The sequence below is a fragment of the Xiphophorus maculatus genome, chromosome 24 (genome assembly GCF_002775205.1).
Source record: "Xiphophorus maculatus strain JP 163 A chromosome 24, X_maculatus-5.0-male, whole genome shotgun sequence".
Taxonomy (NCBI): Eukaryota; Metazoa; Chordata; class Actinopteri; order Cyprinodontiformes; family Poeciliidae; genus Xiphophorus; species Xiphophorus maculatus.
Window position 1 is genome coordinate 13,592,201 of NC_036466.1, and position 17,612 is coordinate 13,609,812.

Genomic DNA, 17,612 nt, shown 5'->3' on the forward strand with positions numbered 1-17,612 from the left:
TGTTGACTTTGGCTCCTGGACAGTTTCAGGGTAAAGTGAATATTTCCTCTCAGGATGAACCTTTACCCTCCTCACATGCCAGCATTGGGAAAGTCTCGACCTCCATCCTCTGAACATGTCGGCATCTGCATGTTTTGGAAGCTGTTAGGTAACAGATCACACCTGGACTGATAATGGCTCCTTTGACAAGGTAATGATCAGTGTGACTGTCTGTGTTTCTGCAGCGACTGCTCCGTCATTTTACAGTAATTAAGTAATTAGGTGTGTGTGTGTGTGTGTGTGTGGTTGCAGTAGCTCTCCTTCCGCTCTTGCCAGCAGCTATCAGTGATGACAGTTTTGACCTCCTCTGCACGCCACCAGCTGCTGCCGTCACCGTGACGTCCTCCAGTCGTTTGGTCTGAACCAGGTGTGCTGCTGCTGCTGCTGCTGCTGCTGCTGCTGCTGCTGCTGCTGCTCCTGCTGCTGCTGCTGCTGCTGCTGCTGCTGCTGCTGCTGCTGCTGCTGCTGCTGGGGGTTGTTGTTGTTGTTATGAAGACTGGAGATGTTTGTTCCCAGAAAAACAAACATGGACGTGGTGTTTGCTGCAGCTCTGCTGTGAATGGTTGAGAATGTTCCTCATTTGCTGATTTAAAATGTGATTCATTAATTACAGACCCAGAAATTAACTCAGTTAAATATCTTGCAGTCATGGGTTGGAACATCAGCTCTACAGCAGAATGAAAGAATCAGGTGGTCTAGTCAAAGTCCAGAGCTCAACCTGACTGCAGTCTGTTGTAGAAACATGGATGAACATTTTCCAGTCATATTTTCACCAAGTTATTCTTACATTTATAAATGTCAGCGTTCCAAACTAAATATTTAATTCACACCTAAATATTTAGTTAACAAGTTAAATATTCTTAACTAATTATTTACTTTGAAAAATAAATGTTTAGTTTGCAAACTAAATATTTAGTGTCTTATTGTAAACTTGCAACACAACAAAACTAATTAAAAAAACTGATATTTATTAGTTTGGAAATATTTGTTTACAAACTAAGCAAATATTTCATTTGTGAATTAAATATTTAGAACTCTAATGTTTATAAATTTATGAATAACTTGGAGAAAATATGACTGAAAAATGAACAACCACTTATTTTTCTATTTGACAGGCAAAATCAGCTGAAATATTGCTGTTAAATCTTTATTCTTTATCTTTTGCAACATAAAAACATAAAATAAATCAAACATCATTTAGTGAACAGTTGTGAAAATCAGTAACAGACTTTATGTTTTGTCAAATAATCAATAATCAGAGGTAGAAAAGATTATACTAAAGTTAGAGCAGCTCCACTTCAACATATTTATCCTCAAGTAAGAATAAAAAAGTACTTGGTACAAAGTCTACTGAAGTATTGACTTACTGATCAAATAATCAGTTAATATTTAAAAATTACATAATCAGACAAACCAAGTTATAAAGTTAAGTGGAAATTTTGGTAATTAAAGGATAAAAATGACAATAATTCATATAAGTAACAAAAAACATCAAAATCAGACAAAAGAAAATGTTTCCAAATTATTTTATTTCAATAAAAAACTTTGTAATTTTTGGTTAAAACATGTTTGATTTTCATTCAGTTGGCAGAAAACCCAGAAGTTTTACTGAAGGAAGAGTAAAAATACTTCAAAATAAAATGATTCACATAAAAGTAAAAAGTACAGCGTAGTTAAGATACTCCTAAAAGTTCTTTTTGTCTAAAAAGTTACTAAAGTAAAAGTAAACTCAGTTTGTTGGTCAATGTTTCCTGTTTCAAAAGTAACTCTAAGATTATTTAATGTTTTAAATGAACTCAGTGTTTTGTCTCTTTTGCAGTTTTCTGGAAGTTTGTTCCAGATTTGTGGAAGCTGAATGCTGCTTCTGGTTCTGGATGGAGATCAGAACCAGAACCAGAACCTGGTCGGTGTGGCCTGCTGACCCAGCTGCAGCAGATCTTCATCTCCTGCTATTTTTAGTTCGGCGCTCCGCCCGGTTCTGGAGGAAAACACCAGGAAGATGCTGCTGCATATTAATATCAGCGTCCTGACAGCGAGCGGCGGACCGGGAGGTCAGCGGGTCAAGTTACATGAGCAGAAACAAAAGAGTGAGAGCAGCGAGGTGAGTAACAGCTGCGGCAGGTAATGACTAACCTGGATGAATTATTCCTGAACCTGCGCCAGCGCTGCTGCCGTCTTTACACACCAACTCACTTTCACAGCAGCTTCTTTAAATAAACACATTCCTGCGATTAATTTAGGCACGAAAACACACACACACACACACACACACACACACACACACACACACACACACCGCAGCAGCTCAGTACTGGGAGCGGGCCGTGATTGGCGGCTGTGGGCGTGGCCAGGTGGGGTTTCTGCTCAGGTGAGATTTGTTCTTTAACAGTCTGTCACTAATTGTTGCGCCCCGGTTTGTTCGCACACACACCGACCGCAGGCTGTTTTCCTCACCGTTTTCTAACAACCAAAATGATTTTTGGTTTGTTTTGGGGATAAAATACTCTATATTAGATATAAAAGTTGATTTAAATCTGAAAATCCAACCTTAAATATGTGTTACAGACACAAAAATGAGATTTAACCAAAGAATGGGTTACAGAGGTCACCCTTGAAATGAGTTGAAAATCTGAAGTTATGCCAATTAAATCAAGTAACAGAAAATGTGATCAAAGCTGTTAAACAGGCATATAATGACAAACATCACACGGAAAAACGGTCATAACGCTTTAAAATGCTCAAAAATAGAAAACTGGGGCAACACGAGGTTTGAATAACAACTAGAGACAGAAAATAACCAAATAAAACTAAAATATGATGAGAATCAAAACCAGAAATGCAGAAAAATACGAATAGTTCCTTATAAAAAGACAAAACTTATGTAAAAGTATTTTTTCAGCACAGTTAGAAGCTTGTTTTAAGAAAATAATTACAGATAAAAACATACTGGTTCCACTGGCAGATTGTATCATTTATAATAAGATAATTTTCCCATAAGATTAATAATCTGCCAGTAGAAGTCAAACTTTTCCATCAGGAATTATTTACTTAGAAAAGCTGGTTCTGGTTGGGTTCTGGTTAGGGAACCGGGTCAGCCCGGTTCTGGAGGATGAAGAATGACATTAGAGAGGATGTTATTAAACAACAGACTCCAGGCTGAGCCGGAGTGTAGGAGATCCATTAGAGAGGGGTTCTGGTTCTGGTCGGGTCCGGGAGTTTGGGTGGCCTGACGCTGGGAAACTGATGGCTGCAGTCAGTCTGCTGTTTATCCTGCGGGCTATTTAAAGAGGACGAGCCGTGGAAAATCCTAAAAACATGAGGAGATGTTTGGAAAAAACTCACAGATCTTTTAATTTATACTCAGATTGAAAAAATGTTTAGTGAAATATTACGAATCTCTTTCATCAGCTGGTTTTAAAATGAACAAACTAACAAAAGGTTTGATTTGTTTCTGAATCAAAATGAAAACATGTTGATTTTTCTTCTCTTCAGTCGGATCGCTGACGGCGGCGCCCCGCCTCACTGAGGACATCTGCTGGCGGAACATGAGAATGCAGCTCAGATATCTAGGATTTTAAATCCATGTTGAACATCTAACAACCAAAATATTCATCGACTCAGAGTAAAAAGTCCATGGTTCAAACCTAAAATGTATGAATTGTACAAATATGATAAGTTATTTTAAAACTTTGGATCAGAAGATTAGTTTCCACCCTGATTAAAGCTGAAATGCTGATTTTATCATAAATAAAGCTAGAAAAAAAGGTTTCGGGTGAAATTTAGGAATTTTAGATACATTTTTAAGAAATGTTGTTGCTAAAATTTCCAAATAAATTTAGAAATGAATCCAGATAAAAACAAAAGACAGATAAAAGGAGTGGATGTTACTTTTTTATAAAAAATAAAAGAAACGTCTCTTCCTTTTGTCTCCTCAGGAAATGTGTTAATATTTAGATTTGTGTTATAATGTACTAAGAAAATGTTTTGGGAAATTTAAGTGAAATACTTTACTGTAATTGATTTCATATCAGTGTTTATTTTTATACAAATAACAGTCTCTGTAATTTGTATAACATTTTTAGACTTGTAAAAACAAGTTGAAGTATTTTTACTCTAACTGAAGTATTTGGCTTCTCCACCTCTGATTATATTTTCATTTCCACCAAATATAAATAAACAAATGGAAGGTCAGGCTCGCTTAGCCTGAGAGACAAAACGCAGGGCAAACAGGTGCTGATGTCACGTGAACGCGCGACGTAGATGCGCAGACGTAAGAACGGGAACGCGCACAGCTGACTGAACAACGCGTGGTGTCTGTCTCTTTAAGGACAGCCTCCACCTGTCCAGGTGTGTCCGCTGCGTTGACGTAATCGTGAGCATTGCGCAGCTTCCGGCCATCAGGTGAGGCGGAAGAGAAAAGAGGAGGCATCCCGTCAGTTCACCTGTCGGCAGGTAAACAACCACAGAGGAAGAAAGAAAAGTAAGTTAAAGGATAAAGTTTCTTCTTCTGGTTTGTTTTTGTCCTGCTTCCGGTCTTGTCCGGGTTCTGGAGGAAACAGGAAGTTCAGGACCGGTCCGGTTGTTCCGTGTTGTGGGTCAGGTAGCTCAGTCAGCTGATGATCAACCGCAGGTCCGTGGCCCTTTAGACGGACTCAGGACAAACCAAAGAACAGATTTAAAGTTGAACTCGAGGCTGGTTATGTTCTGCCTGGCAACAGCAGAATCTGACTAAATTTAATGATTTAGTTTCTAATATTTACATTTTTGACAGTTTAATACTTCATCTGCTACGAGGAATTAGGCAGTTTTCTTTGTTTTTTTTTTTTATTAAAAAAATTCTTGTGCTCTATTTATTTATTTTGTTTTTGAAATGTCACCAAAATAATAAAATAAACATAACAACCAAAGAGCAGTAAATGATCAGTTAGGTGAGTCATTTCTCTCAGAAGCTAAAGCCTGGTTTTACGGGTCGGTGCGGTTCGGTACACACCGGCCACTAAGCTTTTCAATTGTAGAAGCAAATCATCGAACCGACCCGCTTCAGTTCAGGATCCACAGAACAATGGTCCGGTCCGGTCCGGTCCGGTCTGGTTATAAACGCTGTCTGTTTTATCAGGGGACAGAAAAATGTCTCTGCTTGAGACAAGGACAAGACATGCTAGCATGTCACTTTTGTTGCACTAGCATGATGCTAACTTAAGCGTTTGGGTTTAACACGACTACAAAGAGAATCTAAAGATGTTTTCCACCTGATAGTCCCTTAAACTATGTTTGATTGGTGAATAAAAACTACAACATTTGTTCCAGTTCCAGCTGCTGCGATTTTCTTTAGAGCAACGTGTTCCCCTCCTGGCCTGTGGGGGCGCTGCACCAAGAAACACCACAGAAACCTCTGAAGAAGACACTGAGCACAACTTCCGTCTATGCCAAATGGAAACAAAAATGGAGTAGCGTCAGATTTTAGCAAATATTTTGTTGTTGGTAAAAGACTACAAGCTATTTCTCCTGCTAGCGCTAGGCTAGCATGTTTGTTTTGATTGGATTTACCCAGAATGCCCTGCTCTGTAGTCCACTTCCTGCAGTCGAACCAGAGTTCACATTCACACCTCCAGAATCAAACCGGACTTATAGGCAGACGGATCGGAGTGTCGCAGGATGTTTCTGTGTGAGCAGAACCTGAACCTGGATCAGAACCAGAGTTCAACCAAGCAGAACCGAACTGAACCGTACTGAAGACCACCAGAACCTCCTCAGACTGATGAAATACTTAAAGCCCTGATCATCTTCTTGTTTACTGAAAACACAAACCCAATAATGATTCCCTGAATTCTACCGACCAAAACAATCCAGAAACATAAACAAAACGAAGCCGACCAGAACACCAAGAACCTCCTCGGTATCATTTTAACTGAAAATACAGGGAAAGTCTCTTTATTTCAGTTCTTTTCATTTTGACCCATCGGGTTCCAGTGGGGCCTCCTGCTGCGTCAACGGGTCAGGAATGTGCTGCTGCAGCAGATCGGACCGGCGAGCCGCTCTCTGGGTTCTGCTGCGCTGCAGAAGGATTCACATCGCTCAAACTGGGACTTTATGTGAAAGGAGAAGAGTTGGTGTGAATAACTGTGAAGAGGACGGACGATGATTTAAGCATTTCTACAAATGAAAATCTGAAAAGTGCGGTGTGCAGGTGCATTCTTTGGTTAAAGAAGCGGCTCTGGTAGATTTGAACATCTACCAGACTGACTGGAGAACATCTTGCAACATCAAGTTTCAGATCTTCCCACAGATTAGTTGTTTTTAAGTCTGGACTTTGACTAGGCCATTCTAACATTGTATCTCTGGCTGGGTGTTCATGGCGGTCGTCCTGCTGGAAGGAGAACTTGAGGTCTTCCAGCTCCATCCATCTTCTAATCAACTCTAACACAGCATGATGCTGCCGCTGGCTGGTCTTACTCTGGTGATGCGTTCAGGGAGTTGAGCAGTGTTGGTTTTTCTCCTCACATGGAGCCGCGACCCATATGTGAATATATCACGCTAACATTCATTAGTGCCAAGATTTTTAATGTTTTATCATGTGAACAAACTTAACTTATGATTTTTAATAGCATTTCTTATTTAGTAGAAATGGTGCGATTGTGATTTTTTTTTCTTTTTTGACATTAGCACAATAGCAAAATTTTATGGACATTTGTAGCGGAAATGCAGCTACAGTAACTGACTGAATACATATGCAAGCCACACCTTTCAGATTTCTTCACATTTTAGTTCCAGAGTTCACTGGATGAGGTGAAAATGTCCCGTTTCCGTTGTTCCTGTCTGCAGTGAATCCCATCCCTTCCAACCTGAGGTCAGAGGCCAAGAAAGCTGCCAAGATCCTGAGAGATTTCACTCAGATCTCCAACAGGACTGGACCGGACAAACTCATCCCCGGTACAGAACATCCCTGATGCGCCTCGCCGCCTGCAGGTTCAGGCTCATCAGTGTGTTTCTGTGTTTCAGCTCATATCATAGCCAAGGCCGAAGGATTGGCCATCATCTCGGTCATCAAGGCGGGCTTCATGGTCACCGCCAGAGGAGGCAGCGGCGTCGTCATCGCCAGACTCGCCGACAGACGTAAGACCTCAGTCTGTTAGAATCGTCCAGGTCATTTTGTCCCCTTGTATCGTCCTCTTGACGCCATCGTCCAGTCTCTGTGGCGGTCCTAGTGTCCCTCGTTGACCCTTGTCTCGTTCTGGATGGGTTTTAATATTCAGTAGTTCTTCTCCGCATCAGAAGCAGATATTTGTTATGAGTAGCTCTGTAAAGATGTGCGTCGCCTGAAGTGGTTGTGCTGGTTCTTACTGGTTCTTTCCTGGGTCCAGGCTGGTCGGCGCCGTCGGCCATTGGCATAGCGGGACTCGGCGGAGGCTTTGAGCTCGGTGTGGAGGTAAGTCAGACTGGAATCAGCCCTCTGTGTGTTGATGGTGAATGGTCCCTGAAGGCAGCGTATTGTGTTCAGGTGTCAGACCTGGTGATTATCCTGAACCAACGGAGAGCGATTGAAGCATTCACAAAGGGCGGCAACCTGACGCTGGGTGGGAACTGCACCGTCGCCGTGGGACCCATGGGCAGGTGAGATCCTGTCTCCCTCACTCTGTCTGTCTGCTGGTTTATTGGTTCTAATATTTACAGTCGATCGTAAATTGTGTCTATCCCTTTAATAAGCTGCCAGTTGTTGACAGTTTGTGTTTTCAGGCCTGAACCTGGAACAAACAGAATCAGCATTAGCAGCTGTGGTTGATTCCAGAAGCTTTGATTTGTGACAGCAGGGTAAATTGAACAAGGTCAGCCTGCCTCAGGGCGGCTCGACAAGTTTCACCTGGAAGTTTTGGCTGGCGTGCGTTAGTGGGCGTGGCCTGGAGTCTGACTCACCAGCTGCAGACACAAATAAGCTAGACCTGATTTAATTGACTGCTTTTAAAGTTCCTGATTATAATGTAACAGAATTTACAGCATAAATAAGCTGTTCGGGTTGTTTTTCGATACAATTGTGTGCCTGCTCCGGTGGGCGGAGTCATCGTATCAGGCGGCTCCAGAGCAGCTTGTTGTCAGATTCCTAAAGAGCTACGCAGCCACAGACTTCATACCTACAACCCCAGTCATTAAAGGCCGGCGTCCTGCAACCTGTAGATTCATCTCTAGTCCAACACCTGAACCAAATGACTGAATCTCCTCCTTGCTGTTCAGTCTCCAGAGTCCTGCTGAAGGTCTAATTGTTTGTCTGAGTGTGTTGAAGCAGAAACACATCTAAACATTGCAGAACACCAAACCCTGGAGGAATGGACTTACCCAATCAGTGACCAACAGCCTTCTGATGTTGTGTTTTCAGCTTGAAAAGGCAAAGGAGGTTCTAAAAGAGGGACTGGTTTCACGTGGAAAACCACCCTGAATACTAGACATTAGGGAAAATTCACCTCATAACATTCAGGACATTGAGGACTGACTCTGGACACCACTGCATCAAAGACTGAGACTTCACCTGAACAACTACAATGGTCTAGATCAGACTATGTTTGTGTTAGGATGGCCTAGTCAAAGAGCAACTGGGAGGAACTTCCAGATCCGCGGACGTTTTGACTTTTTGATTCCAAAGTGTTTAAACTATTCATCATTTTCCTTCCATCTCTCCAAGGTATTTTGGTTGATTTACAGCCCAGTTGTTGTCTTGAGTTGCTTGAGGAGAACAAGCTATGACCTTGAGATGTCTTCTGTCCATCCTGTGGGACATTCCAGAAACTTCTCCTCAGGAACACATCCAGACGGTTTCCTTACCAGGAATCTCATGGCAGCTGGACTTCTTCTTTTCATCCAAAACCTTGGATCAGACGGGAATGATCTTCTAGAAACAAGAGAAGAAGTCCAGTTGCCTCCTAGTTGGGCACCTTGGTTGTTCTGGACGATAGAAACTCTAAGCTAGCTTACCAGATGTCCAAACCATCTTAACTCCAGGAGTTAAACCAAAGGTTCACTTTGATCCGGCTCTCTCCGGTCCGGTTCGTCCCCTCAGGCTTTAATGGAGGTTCTGTGTTTCAGGAACCTGGAGGCGGACATCGCCTTGCGCAGCACTGCGGCCGTCTTCACCTACTGCAGATCCAGAGGGCTGTTTGCAGGGATTTCTCTGGAGGGATCTTACCTGATGGAACGCAAAGACACCAACCGCAAGTATGCAGAGCCGCCACTGGAGGCGCCAGCGTTTTTCCTTCATAACGTAACGTTTCACCTGCAGGTTCTACTGTCAAGACATCCGAGCTTCGTGTATCCTAAATGGAGACGTTGAGCCTCCGACGGAGTTCTTCGACCTTTACCACATCCTGGACGTGTACACAGAGGCCTACACCGCCGACTGGACCAGCAAGAACCTGCGGGGCACGGTACTGGTCCTGCTGGTCCTTCCTGTCCGTTTGTCTCTCCTCGTCCCTTTTGGGTTGAACTGTTGTGCGTTTGTGTCTGCAGTCGGTTCCTCCATCCAGACCTCCAGCTCCGTCCCAGAAGAAAACGCAGAGCAGCTACCGGCAGCCGGCCAACAGCGGTGAGCCCCTCAGCGCGCCCCACCTGTTTCTGACTGCATCTCTACTTCCTGTTTCACCTCAGTGTTTCTGTGTTTGAGCAGAGAGGAAGGACAAACTGTATCCCAACGTCTCCGTCTACAAGTCGGACACGTCCAGTGAGTCGTTGCTTCGCCTTTAAGGAGATAAGAACCATAATTAATGCATATTAACAAAATGAAAAACAGCTAAATTATGAGATTTTATGATTATAAACAAATGTTTTGTCACTAGGGATGAGATTTGAAGACAATGGGAATAATCTTCAGCACGTTGATTCATTTTATGTTTGATTTGGACTTTTGTGGAGGAGAATCAGACGTTATTTGTTATTAATGGTTTGAGTCGTTTCAGGCTGTGGCTCCCTCTAGTGTTTACAACACAGTCCTGCATTCAGTGTCCTGACGCTCTTAAAAGTGTGTCCATTTAATTAACCAATAAAACGTCACACGTCTCAAAAATGTTATCAAAATAATAAGCACATAAACAGATTTATAGCAGATTAAGATAAACCCAACCAGCTGCTTTTCTCACTTAAATTTATAGAAAAACTTTAAACGAGGAAAACTGTAACTTTTGAAGTAAACAATTTTGGGATGCAAGTTTTAACATTTCCAATACAGCAGCAACGTAAATTAAAATGAACTTTATCTCAACACTATTAAAATTTTGTGCCTCCTGACTTTGTTGTGAATAAGTTTTAAAAATGAACCCATGTTAAGTATTTAAGGAGAACAGAGTAAAGCTGTCGTTAAATGTTCAGTTGTGTTCTGACTTCCTGTTTATCTTCTGTTTCAGCTCAGTTCGCGTCCCGCGACCCTCCGCGCTACGGTACCAAAACTCTCACTCTTTGCATGGATTTTCTGTTTTTATGTTCATGCATCACCATCAGTTTTGCATTTTAATGTTTTTGGATAAAATATTGTGCCACTAATCAGTGAAACTGAAGAATTATTCTTTGGGTTAATCTTTAGTACTTGAGGAATAATAAAATCACAATTTTCCTCTTTTTCCACAAAAAAAATCTAAATGTTACAAATTCTAAACATTTCTGCCTATTTTTTTTTTTTTTGACGTTTTTATTGATACTTGTCTCATAATTTTATCATTGTAAATGTAAAACTGATTTGTTTCTTGATGTTTTTACTTTTGCAGATCAGTTTGACCCCGAACCGCCGGGTTATGGTAAGAATAATAATACACACATTTTTAAAATATTTAAAACTTTTCCAAATTATGACTTTTTTTATTCATATTTCAAAATGATTTTTAAAAATATAATTCAATGTGTTTTAGGAAAACAAATGACCAAATTTAGCTGAAGGAAGTTAATATTTTTAAATGTTTTATAGATGAAGGCTCGTCAGCGTCAGGGGGCGGAGCTACTGGCTCTCTGGTCGTCACGGCGACCCACCCGTTTACAGGGCAGCAGCCCGGCGACCTGAGCTTCGTCCCCGGCGACCGGATCACCGTCATCACCAAGACGGATTCCCAGTACGACTGGTGGGAAGGACAGCTGGACGATGGCCGCGTCGGGATTTTTCCTGCCAATTTCGTGTCGTACTGACGTCGCCCCCTGGTGGTAGGATTCATGAAATGACGGGACAAAAGCTGCAGGCTCTGATTAACTTTTAGGATGAAGGATTTTTTAATTAATAGCCACATGAATGAAGCTTTTATCTTCACTTGAATAAAAGGGATTCAGTATTTTAGGGATTTGACACATAAAATACAAAAGTTAATATAATTAGTGGAGCTGTGGGGATTTTCTTTAATGTTTCACCTGGAATGGTTTCAATTTAACACAAGCTGCTGGTTTTACTTCTAATATCAAAATCTAAGAGAAGTTCATAGTTTTCTTTGTTAGGTAACTTTCATTAATTTCATGATTATTTTTTTATAACAAGGGCAAGTATTTCCTGTTTTCCCCTTCAAAATAAGGGTTTGGTTTAGAGTTCTGTCTGTTACAGCAGTTATGAGGACTGCTACAATGTTTTTATATAAACTCAAACCTTATGATGGTGTCGGTTTCATTGAGAGTTTTGAATAAATATTTTTTAAACATATTAATTTTTACTGATTCTGTTCGTCTTGTTTTTTTATAAATGCTTCAAAAACTTGAATCAAACAGAAACTAGCAAAACCAATTTACTGCTTATCTTGATGCAGAATGAAATAATCTAGTAATATACTTTTACATTAACTGCAAAACCACGTTCAACCAGCAGGGAAACATCAGTAATGATATTATTTTAAAGAATCAGAGCTCAGACAGTTCAACCTAGTTTTATGTTTTGGCCAGTTGGGGGCGCTGTCTGACTGCTTTTGTTCGTTTCACCTTTTTAAAGTTGATTTCCAGGAAACTTTTTTCATATCAATTTATTTTCAGTGTTTAAAAACAACAAAATGCATAAAAAACAAACAAATAAAAACTAACAGTTCTTCCTTTCACTCCTCTAAGAACCGAACCGTCAGAACCGCAGTCCAGTCCAAAGCAGAACCCAAATGGACCTTTGGAGTTCTGCTGTGTTTCGTCTCTTTGGTCGTATGAAGGTTTATCGCTGCGGCTAAAGAAACGGCGTGTTCGGTGTCTGGATGTCGACTTTCTCTGGCAGGACCAGCTCCGTCCTGGGCCGGCTGCTCACCGGCTTCCTGTTCAACAAATAACAGCTGAGTCCAAACCCGCCACCGTTTCTTTAAAACTGAAGCTGTTCTCACCATGGCCTCCAGAGGGCGCCCATGCTGGCAGGCTGGTTCTTGGGCTGCCTGTTGCAGTCCTCCAAGGAGTCGGGAAGCGGCACCCCGCTGGTCTCTGGCAGCAGCAGGCACAGGCCGCAGCCCACGATTGCTCCGCTGCTGTACACGATCATGGCGGCCAATGAGATCGCTCCGGAGGGGCTGGGCGGGACGAAGGTGGTGACCAGGCAGCCGAGCCGGTACGAAAGGTTGACCAGGGAGATGCAGAGCTGTCTGGATGAGAGCAGCCACCTGTTAGCCTGTTTGAAGCTAACACTGACCCAGTGACGGTTCTGTCTCAGTACCTGACCCCCGTGGGAAACAACTCGATGCAGTACAGGACAGAGATGAAGGTGGCAGCCAGGATGCAGAGTTTCCCCAGCAGAGCCAGACTCATGACCAGCGCCGGCGTTCCTGCATGACAGGAAACATCTGTGATACTGGACCAGTAACCCGTCCAGAAGCCAAACCAGTTCTAGTTCTGTAACCTCAAGGTAAACACAGATGCTAACCAGATACAAGTCCAAACACTGACTAAAATGTTTGCATGGCTTCAGGTCAGAAAGGGCGACCCTCTCACCGTCGTATCTGGACAGCAGTAATGATACCAAACAGGCGGTTCCGCTCAAGAACAGGGCCAACATGGAGATCAGCCGGCGCCCGATCCGGATCAACGGGACCAGCAGACAGGGAGCCTCCGAAAGGCCGGAGAAGAACTGGGCGGCGTAAACGCCAACGCCAAATGAGCCGATGTTCAGGCAAATCCCATAGTAGGTCAGGGCCGTGGCAGCGCTGAGAAAATAAACTGGAGTTAATGCTTGTCACACTAAACCCATCGATCCAGACGGCCTGGCTGAAATGGTAAAGGAGCCTGAACTGGGCCAAGACTTAGAGGGAGCAACGAACAGCAGCACAGAGCACCAGATTTTGAACACAGGATGCAACAACAATAAAAGTTGTTGCTGAGGCGACTCCAGGTGGAGGTTCGCCAGACACAACGGTGCAGTGGTCACTTTTTATGACGGCGTACGTCAGTGTTCATATCGATCATATTTCAGAATAACAAGTGTGTCTGTTTTTCCAACTAAACCCCAGTAATCTGCAGAATGAAGGAACCCAGCTGCAGTTTGGACATGTGACTTGGCCTATCGACTTCTTTCAGCGGGTTTGGACTTTCTGTCTTGTCTCAGTTTGTCTCAGTTCTGTGGCTCCGGTTCCTCTCCACCTCCAAGTACCAGTTAATGATAACAGCTCAGTTATGTAACTGAATTGTGGCATGAAGGCAGCCAATGGGAGCGGATCTGGGAAGGAGTTGTTGTTTGATGTGGTTCTGAGATGTTTAGACGAGGAGTCAAAGTTCACAGATGATATAATCCTAATTACTCATTACCTTATGAAACGTTATTAAACCAAACTTCCTGTGTGCCTGTTGGAAGTTGGTGTGTGCAGTACCTCAGGTAGCTCATGATGAACAGCCGCAGGAGGATAGTCGGGTGCCTCAGCTGTGTGATGTCACTGGGGGCGTGGCCTCTGGCCGTCTGAGCTTCAGTGGCTTTGTGCAGGTCGGACCAGGCCGAGTCCAGCAGCTGGACGGGAACACAGGGACTCAGCCTTACAGACGCAGAAACATGTCAGGAGGCTCATGTTTTACCACCAGATAGTTTTACCAGGTCCAAACACTTTTGATCTGCAGGGCTGTTGCTACGGTAACCCTCCAGAACATCCTTTCTCCTCCGTAACAACAGCCAGCGAGGAGATTCTGGGATGGCTCTGCAGACGAGGGGAAAAGAAACCATGAGAGAGTTCCTGCTGAGCGGGCCGGACGGACGCGCGGCGCAGGCGGGCGTACAGGTAGAGCGGCAGGCAGACGATCTGCGGCAGGGCCAGCAGCAGGTGCAGGTACGTCCAGCTGGGGCTCAGCCAGGCCAGCGGGGCTCCGCCCATCGTCCCCAGGCTGAAGCAGAACGGCAGGAAGGCCGGCGGCCAAAGCCGAGCGGCCGGCAGGGTCCACTCCACCGCTGCCAGACAAACACACAGCAGGGAATGAAGCAACATGTGGATCCAGAGGAGTCGGCCCGGTCAGCAGGGCTCAGTCAGCTATTAGTGAGTCCACTCAGATCCATGCCTTACTGACTGCTGCAGCAAAAACTGTTCTGATCACATAAACCCAGCAGAGCTTCAACATCTGAAGACAGCAGCTGTTAGTCACATCCAAAGGTAGAGAACGCATAAAGAGTTTCTGTCCTGCATGGTGTGGAAGGAGGTTGGTCGCATGATTTGGAGTCTGTGCTAATTCCCATCTACTAAATATCCATCAATTGGAGCGACTGATCTAAGTAATGTCTCTTTTCTTTTCATTCTGTAAATGAACCAGAACTTCTTCACTGAATAACCACTGAACCGTCTGAGAAGAGGATGCTGCAGAGTGATGGTCGTTACCGAGGCTGAAGGCGCAGATGTTGATGCAGCAGCAGCAAACGGCTGTCAGGCAGCGGATGGCGAGGAAGAGGAGCGGCTGAGGAAACACGGCGGGCACCAGGCCGCAGAAGGCCTGGACGCAGGCGCACGCTAGCAGCACCGGGCGCTTCCCGTACCTGCAGAGGAAACCCGACCGGGTCAGCAAAGCTCCACCTCCTACAGGTGTGCATGTGTGTGAGTGTGTACCTGTCTGAAATAGCTCCGCCCACCAGGGATCCGAGCAGCAGTCCCACCATGTAGGCCGTCTGACCATAAGACAGCCAGTCTGTCCAACCGCACACTGACTGACACGTGAACATTCAGAAGACACAGACACATTACTGATAGTGACTGATGAAGTCAAAGGAAAAAAGCTGATGTTTGTCCATGAAAACGCCTTAAACGTTCCTCTAGGTCTGACTTTAACTGCTCAGTATTTTGAAGTTTACCGACACCGACCGAACAGCTTCGTTCACTTCCTCTGCTGCCATTGATAAAACTACAAACAAACTACAATTCTAAAACGGCGACGAAAAGAAATCCTTAATACACATTGGAAGGTAGATGGACACCAGCCATGGTTGCCACCAGAAGGGTTTCCACTTTTTGACAGTACGGAGCCCCATAAGGGTCAACAAACTGTGGAAAAGGTTCTGAAAGCATCAGCTGAAACCCTGGTGGTGTTGGAGTGAAATATTTAACAGGAAATGACATCAGCAATGGTGCTGAGCAGATCAAACCAGCAGGAAATAATAGTTTGCTTCTAGTAATCAGTCATTTTCTTTTAAATAGTATCTCACTGGTATGAACCAGATGCTAAATCTGTTTTATATTATATATCACAGCTGTATATTTGGATGACAATCATGATTTTACAATAAAAGGTAGTGTGTAAAGTTACAGAGGCTCTAAACTGAGCTGTAATAGAGCTGCTTAGAGTTCCTAGAAGCACAGCATTGGCCCACACATGACCCGCAGATGACCCGGGACGGCCCACGTGTGGGTCCGCAGCCTCCTGCCAACTGTCAGGAACAGCAGGATCCAAAATGTTCAGGTCTGACTGTAACCAGCTGATCTACAGCCGCATGTTGCACATTAACAGAGTGGACACCATCAGTTATGCAATCCACATGTGTGATAAATTAATCCCCCCACTGAAGGAGCCGACGAAACTCCCTCATGTCAAAAAGAAAGATAGCTACGTTGTTTGTGCAAGTAAGTAATAAAAGGGAAGTATTTAAGAGTTTTCTTTAATAAAATAAAACAGTAACAGTAACTGCGTGGACATAAACACGTGTTTAAAGTGTAAATGTTATCAGAAAAACAGAAGTTGCTAACTCACAAATACCTCCGATTTATCCGTCCTCCAATCAGCGCTCAGCTCCGAAACTTCCCCGTACTGTGATTGGTTGTTGTCTGCGCTGGGTGGGACCGTTCCGAGCCACGACGACGCTTCCGTACCGTTGTTATGGCGACAAGTTCTGTCAGCGATAGCGGCTGTAAAAATGTCTAGAAAGAAGAGGAAAGGCGTGAAAAAGAAGAGGAGGGCGAGCCGCCAGTAGACGGACAGCTGGAGCGGGGACATGGCGGCTGGACCGGTCCGGGTCAGGTCCGGGTCAGGCCCGGCTGGTTCTGGTCGGAGTTGGGAGAAGTTTCAGGAGCTGCTCATGTTGCTGCTGAGCGGTTCTGTGAGCAGCTGCTGCTGTCACTGCGGGGACAGTTACTGAGCCCAGCAGGCGGGTCGGATTCACGGCCAGCCTTCTTTCCCGCTTATGGTCCAGCAGCGGAGCGCTGTGTGCAACACCGCCACCTGGTGGTCGGGGCTGCGCCCTGCAGGGAAGATCAGGAGATCAGAGGTATGGAGGGCCAACAAGGACAAAATTAAATAAAGACATAATTAAATCATTAGTTAAATATACCAAAAATAAGAGTTTTAATATATATATATTTTATAAAATAGACAATTTATTCAATTATTCACTAAAATGCAAACTTATAGCCAATACAGGTGACTAATTAAATATATAGACTCACTTTGAATATAATGTTATCTGTCAAAATTGCCCTATCAAATTTGAGGGCACTAACACTCAACTGTTAACTCCATTACAGATCTATTCAATAAATTAGAATATTATTTATTATTAGGAACTTTATCAGAAAGTGAAGCACATTAGATAGATTAATTACACCCAGATGCATGTTTGAAAACCTTTATTTCTACTAATTATGATGATTTTCCACTTACAGCTAATGAAAACACGGCGTTTAAAATTAGAATATCACATTATACCAATAAAAGAAATTCAAGAACCACAGTTTGCAGACAAAGTAGTGTTGTGGGATTAAAGTGATGAGTATAGCTGCTTTGTTATCACATGCTAGGCGGCTAATGTACTTATTGTAACAGTGAGTCTCACTGGTTTTCTTGGATTGCAGATTAACCAGTTTATTCTTCTCCAACAAGATAATTAGTGCACAAAACCTAATGAGTCCAAAATACACAGCAGCAGTATTTAGACCAACCTCTATGCTCAGTTACATGAGCCTACAGCGCCATCTAGTGACCAAACAGGCAATATAACACATTTGGTTCCTGTATCTGGTCTCCATTTTATTTCTCTGATACAAACAATATAATTCAGTGTGAACACATTCATATCACACAATGCAACATGGTGGTGGCAGCATCATGCTGTGGGACCAATATAGAGCTGAAATGGAGCCATTAAGTTTAGTCCAACACTGAAGAAATGTTAATCTAACACTTCATTTCCAGCTCCCATGAGAACAACT

General features: G+C 43.4%; 2 protein-coding genes and 1 long non-coding RNA gene across 4 annotated transcripts; 2 read left to right on the top strand and 1 right to left on the bottom strand.

Moving 5' to 3' along the window:
* The first annotated feature begins 87 nt into the window (after window positions 1-87).
* LOC111607652 lies at window positions 88-3,885 on the top strand. Its single transcript, XR_002752400.1, has 3 exons — window positions 88-190; window positions 1,859-2,140; window positions 3,532-3,885. It is a non-coding gene; the product is annotated as an uncharacterized LOC111607652 (long non-coding RNA).
* A 438-nt stretch (window positions 3,886-4,323) lies between these two features.
* Window positions 4,324-11,689, top strand: sh3yl1 (SH3 and SYLF domain containing 1). Its single transcript, XM_023329780.1, has 12 exons — window positions 4,324-4,519; window positions 6,862-6,969; window positions 7,039-7,152; window positions 7,401-7,465; window positions 7,538-7,650; window positions 9,112-9,240; window positions 9,305-9,449; window positions 9,532-9,607; window positions 9,689-9,742; window positions 10,422-10,454; window positions 10,779-10,808; window positions 10,976-11,689. Coding segments are annotated over exons 1-12 (1,083 nt in total). The 5' UTR covers window positions 4,324-4,518; the 3' UTR covers window positions 11,191-11,689.
* A 194-nt stretch (window positions 11,690-11,883) lies between these two features.
* On the bottom strand, window positions 11,884-16,639 carry LOC102236026 (solute carrier family 22 member 13-like). Of its 2 annotated transcripts, none has more exons than XM_014474282.2 (10): window positions 16,159-16,468; window positions 15,024-15,121; window positions 14,799-14,953; window positions 14,209-14,377; window positions 14,027-14,129; window positions 13,812-13,945; window positions 12,940-13,151; window positions 12,665-12,773; window positions 12,342-12,593; window positions 11,884-12,275 (listed from the first exon to the last, which is right to left on the bottom strand). In XM_014474282.2, exons 1-10 carry the CDS (start codon window positions 16,399-16,401, stop codon window positions 12,191-12,193), a joined length of 1,560 nt encoding a protein of 519 aa, XP_014329768.1. In that variant the 5' UTR covers window positions 16,402-16,468; the 3' UTR covers window positions 11,884-12,190. The 2 variants fall into 2 exon arrangements, with proteins under 2 accessions (XP_014329768.1, XP_023185537.1); XM_023329769.1 differs by having other exon boundaries at window positions 11,972-12,275; window positions 16,165-16,639.
* Window positions 16,640-17,612: the final 973 nt, after the last annotated feature.

Coding starts and splice junctions, on each gene's coding strand:
- sh3yl1 (XM_023329780.1), top strand. Junction 7,153..7,400: donor CGCCAGACTCGCCGACAGAC/GTAAGACCTCAG, acceptor TCCTGGGTCCAG/GCTGGTCGGCGCCGTCGGCC. Junction 9,743..10,421: donor CTACAAGTCGGACACGTCCA/GTGAGTCGTTGC, acceptor CTTCTGTTTCAG/CTCAGTTCGCGTCCCGCGAC.
- LOC102236026 (XM_014474282.2), bottom strand. CDS start 16,401: ATGTCCCCGCTCCAGCTGTCCGTCTACTGGCGGCTCGCCCTCCTCTTC. Junction 14,954..15,023: donor GGCGGAGCTATTTCAGACAG/GTACACACTCAC, acceptor TTTCCTCTGCAG/GTACGGGAAGCGCCCGGTGC. Junction 12,774..12,939: donor ACTGCTGTCCAGATACGACG/GTGAGAGGGTCG, acceptor CCTGTCATGCAG/GAACGCCGGCGCTGGTCATG.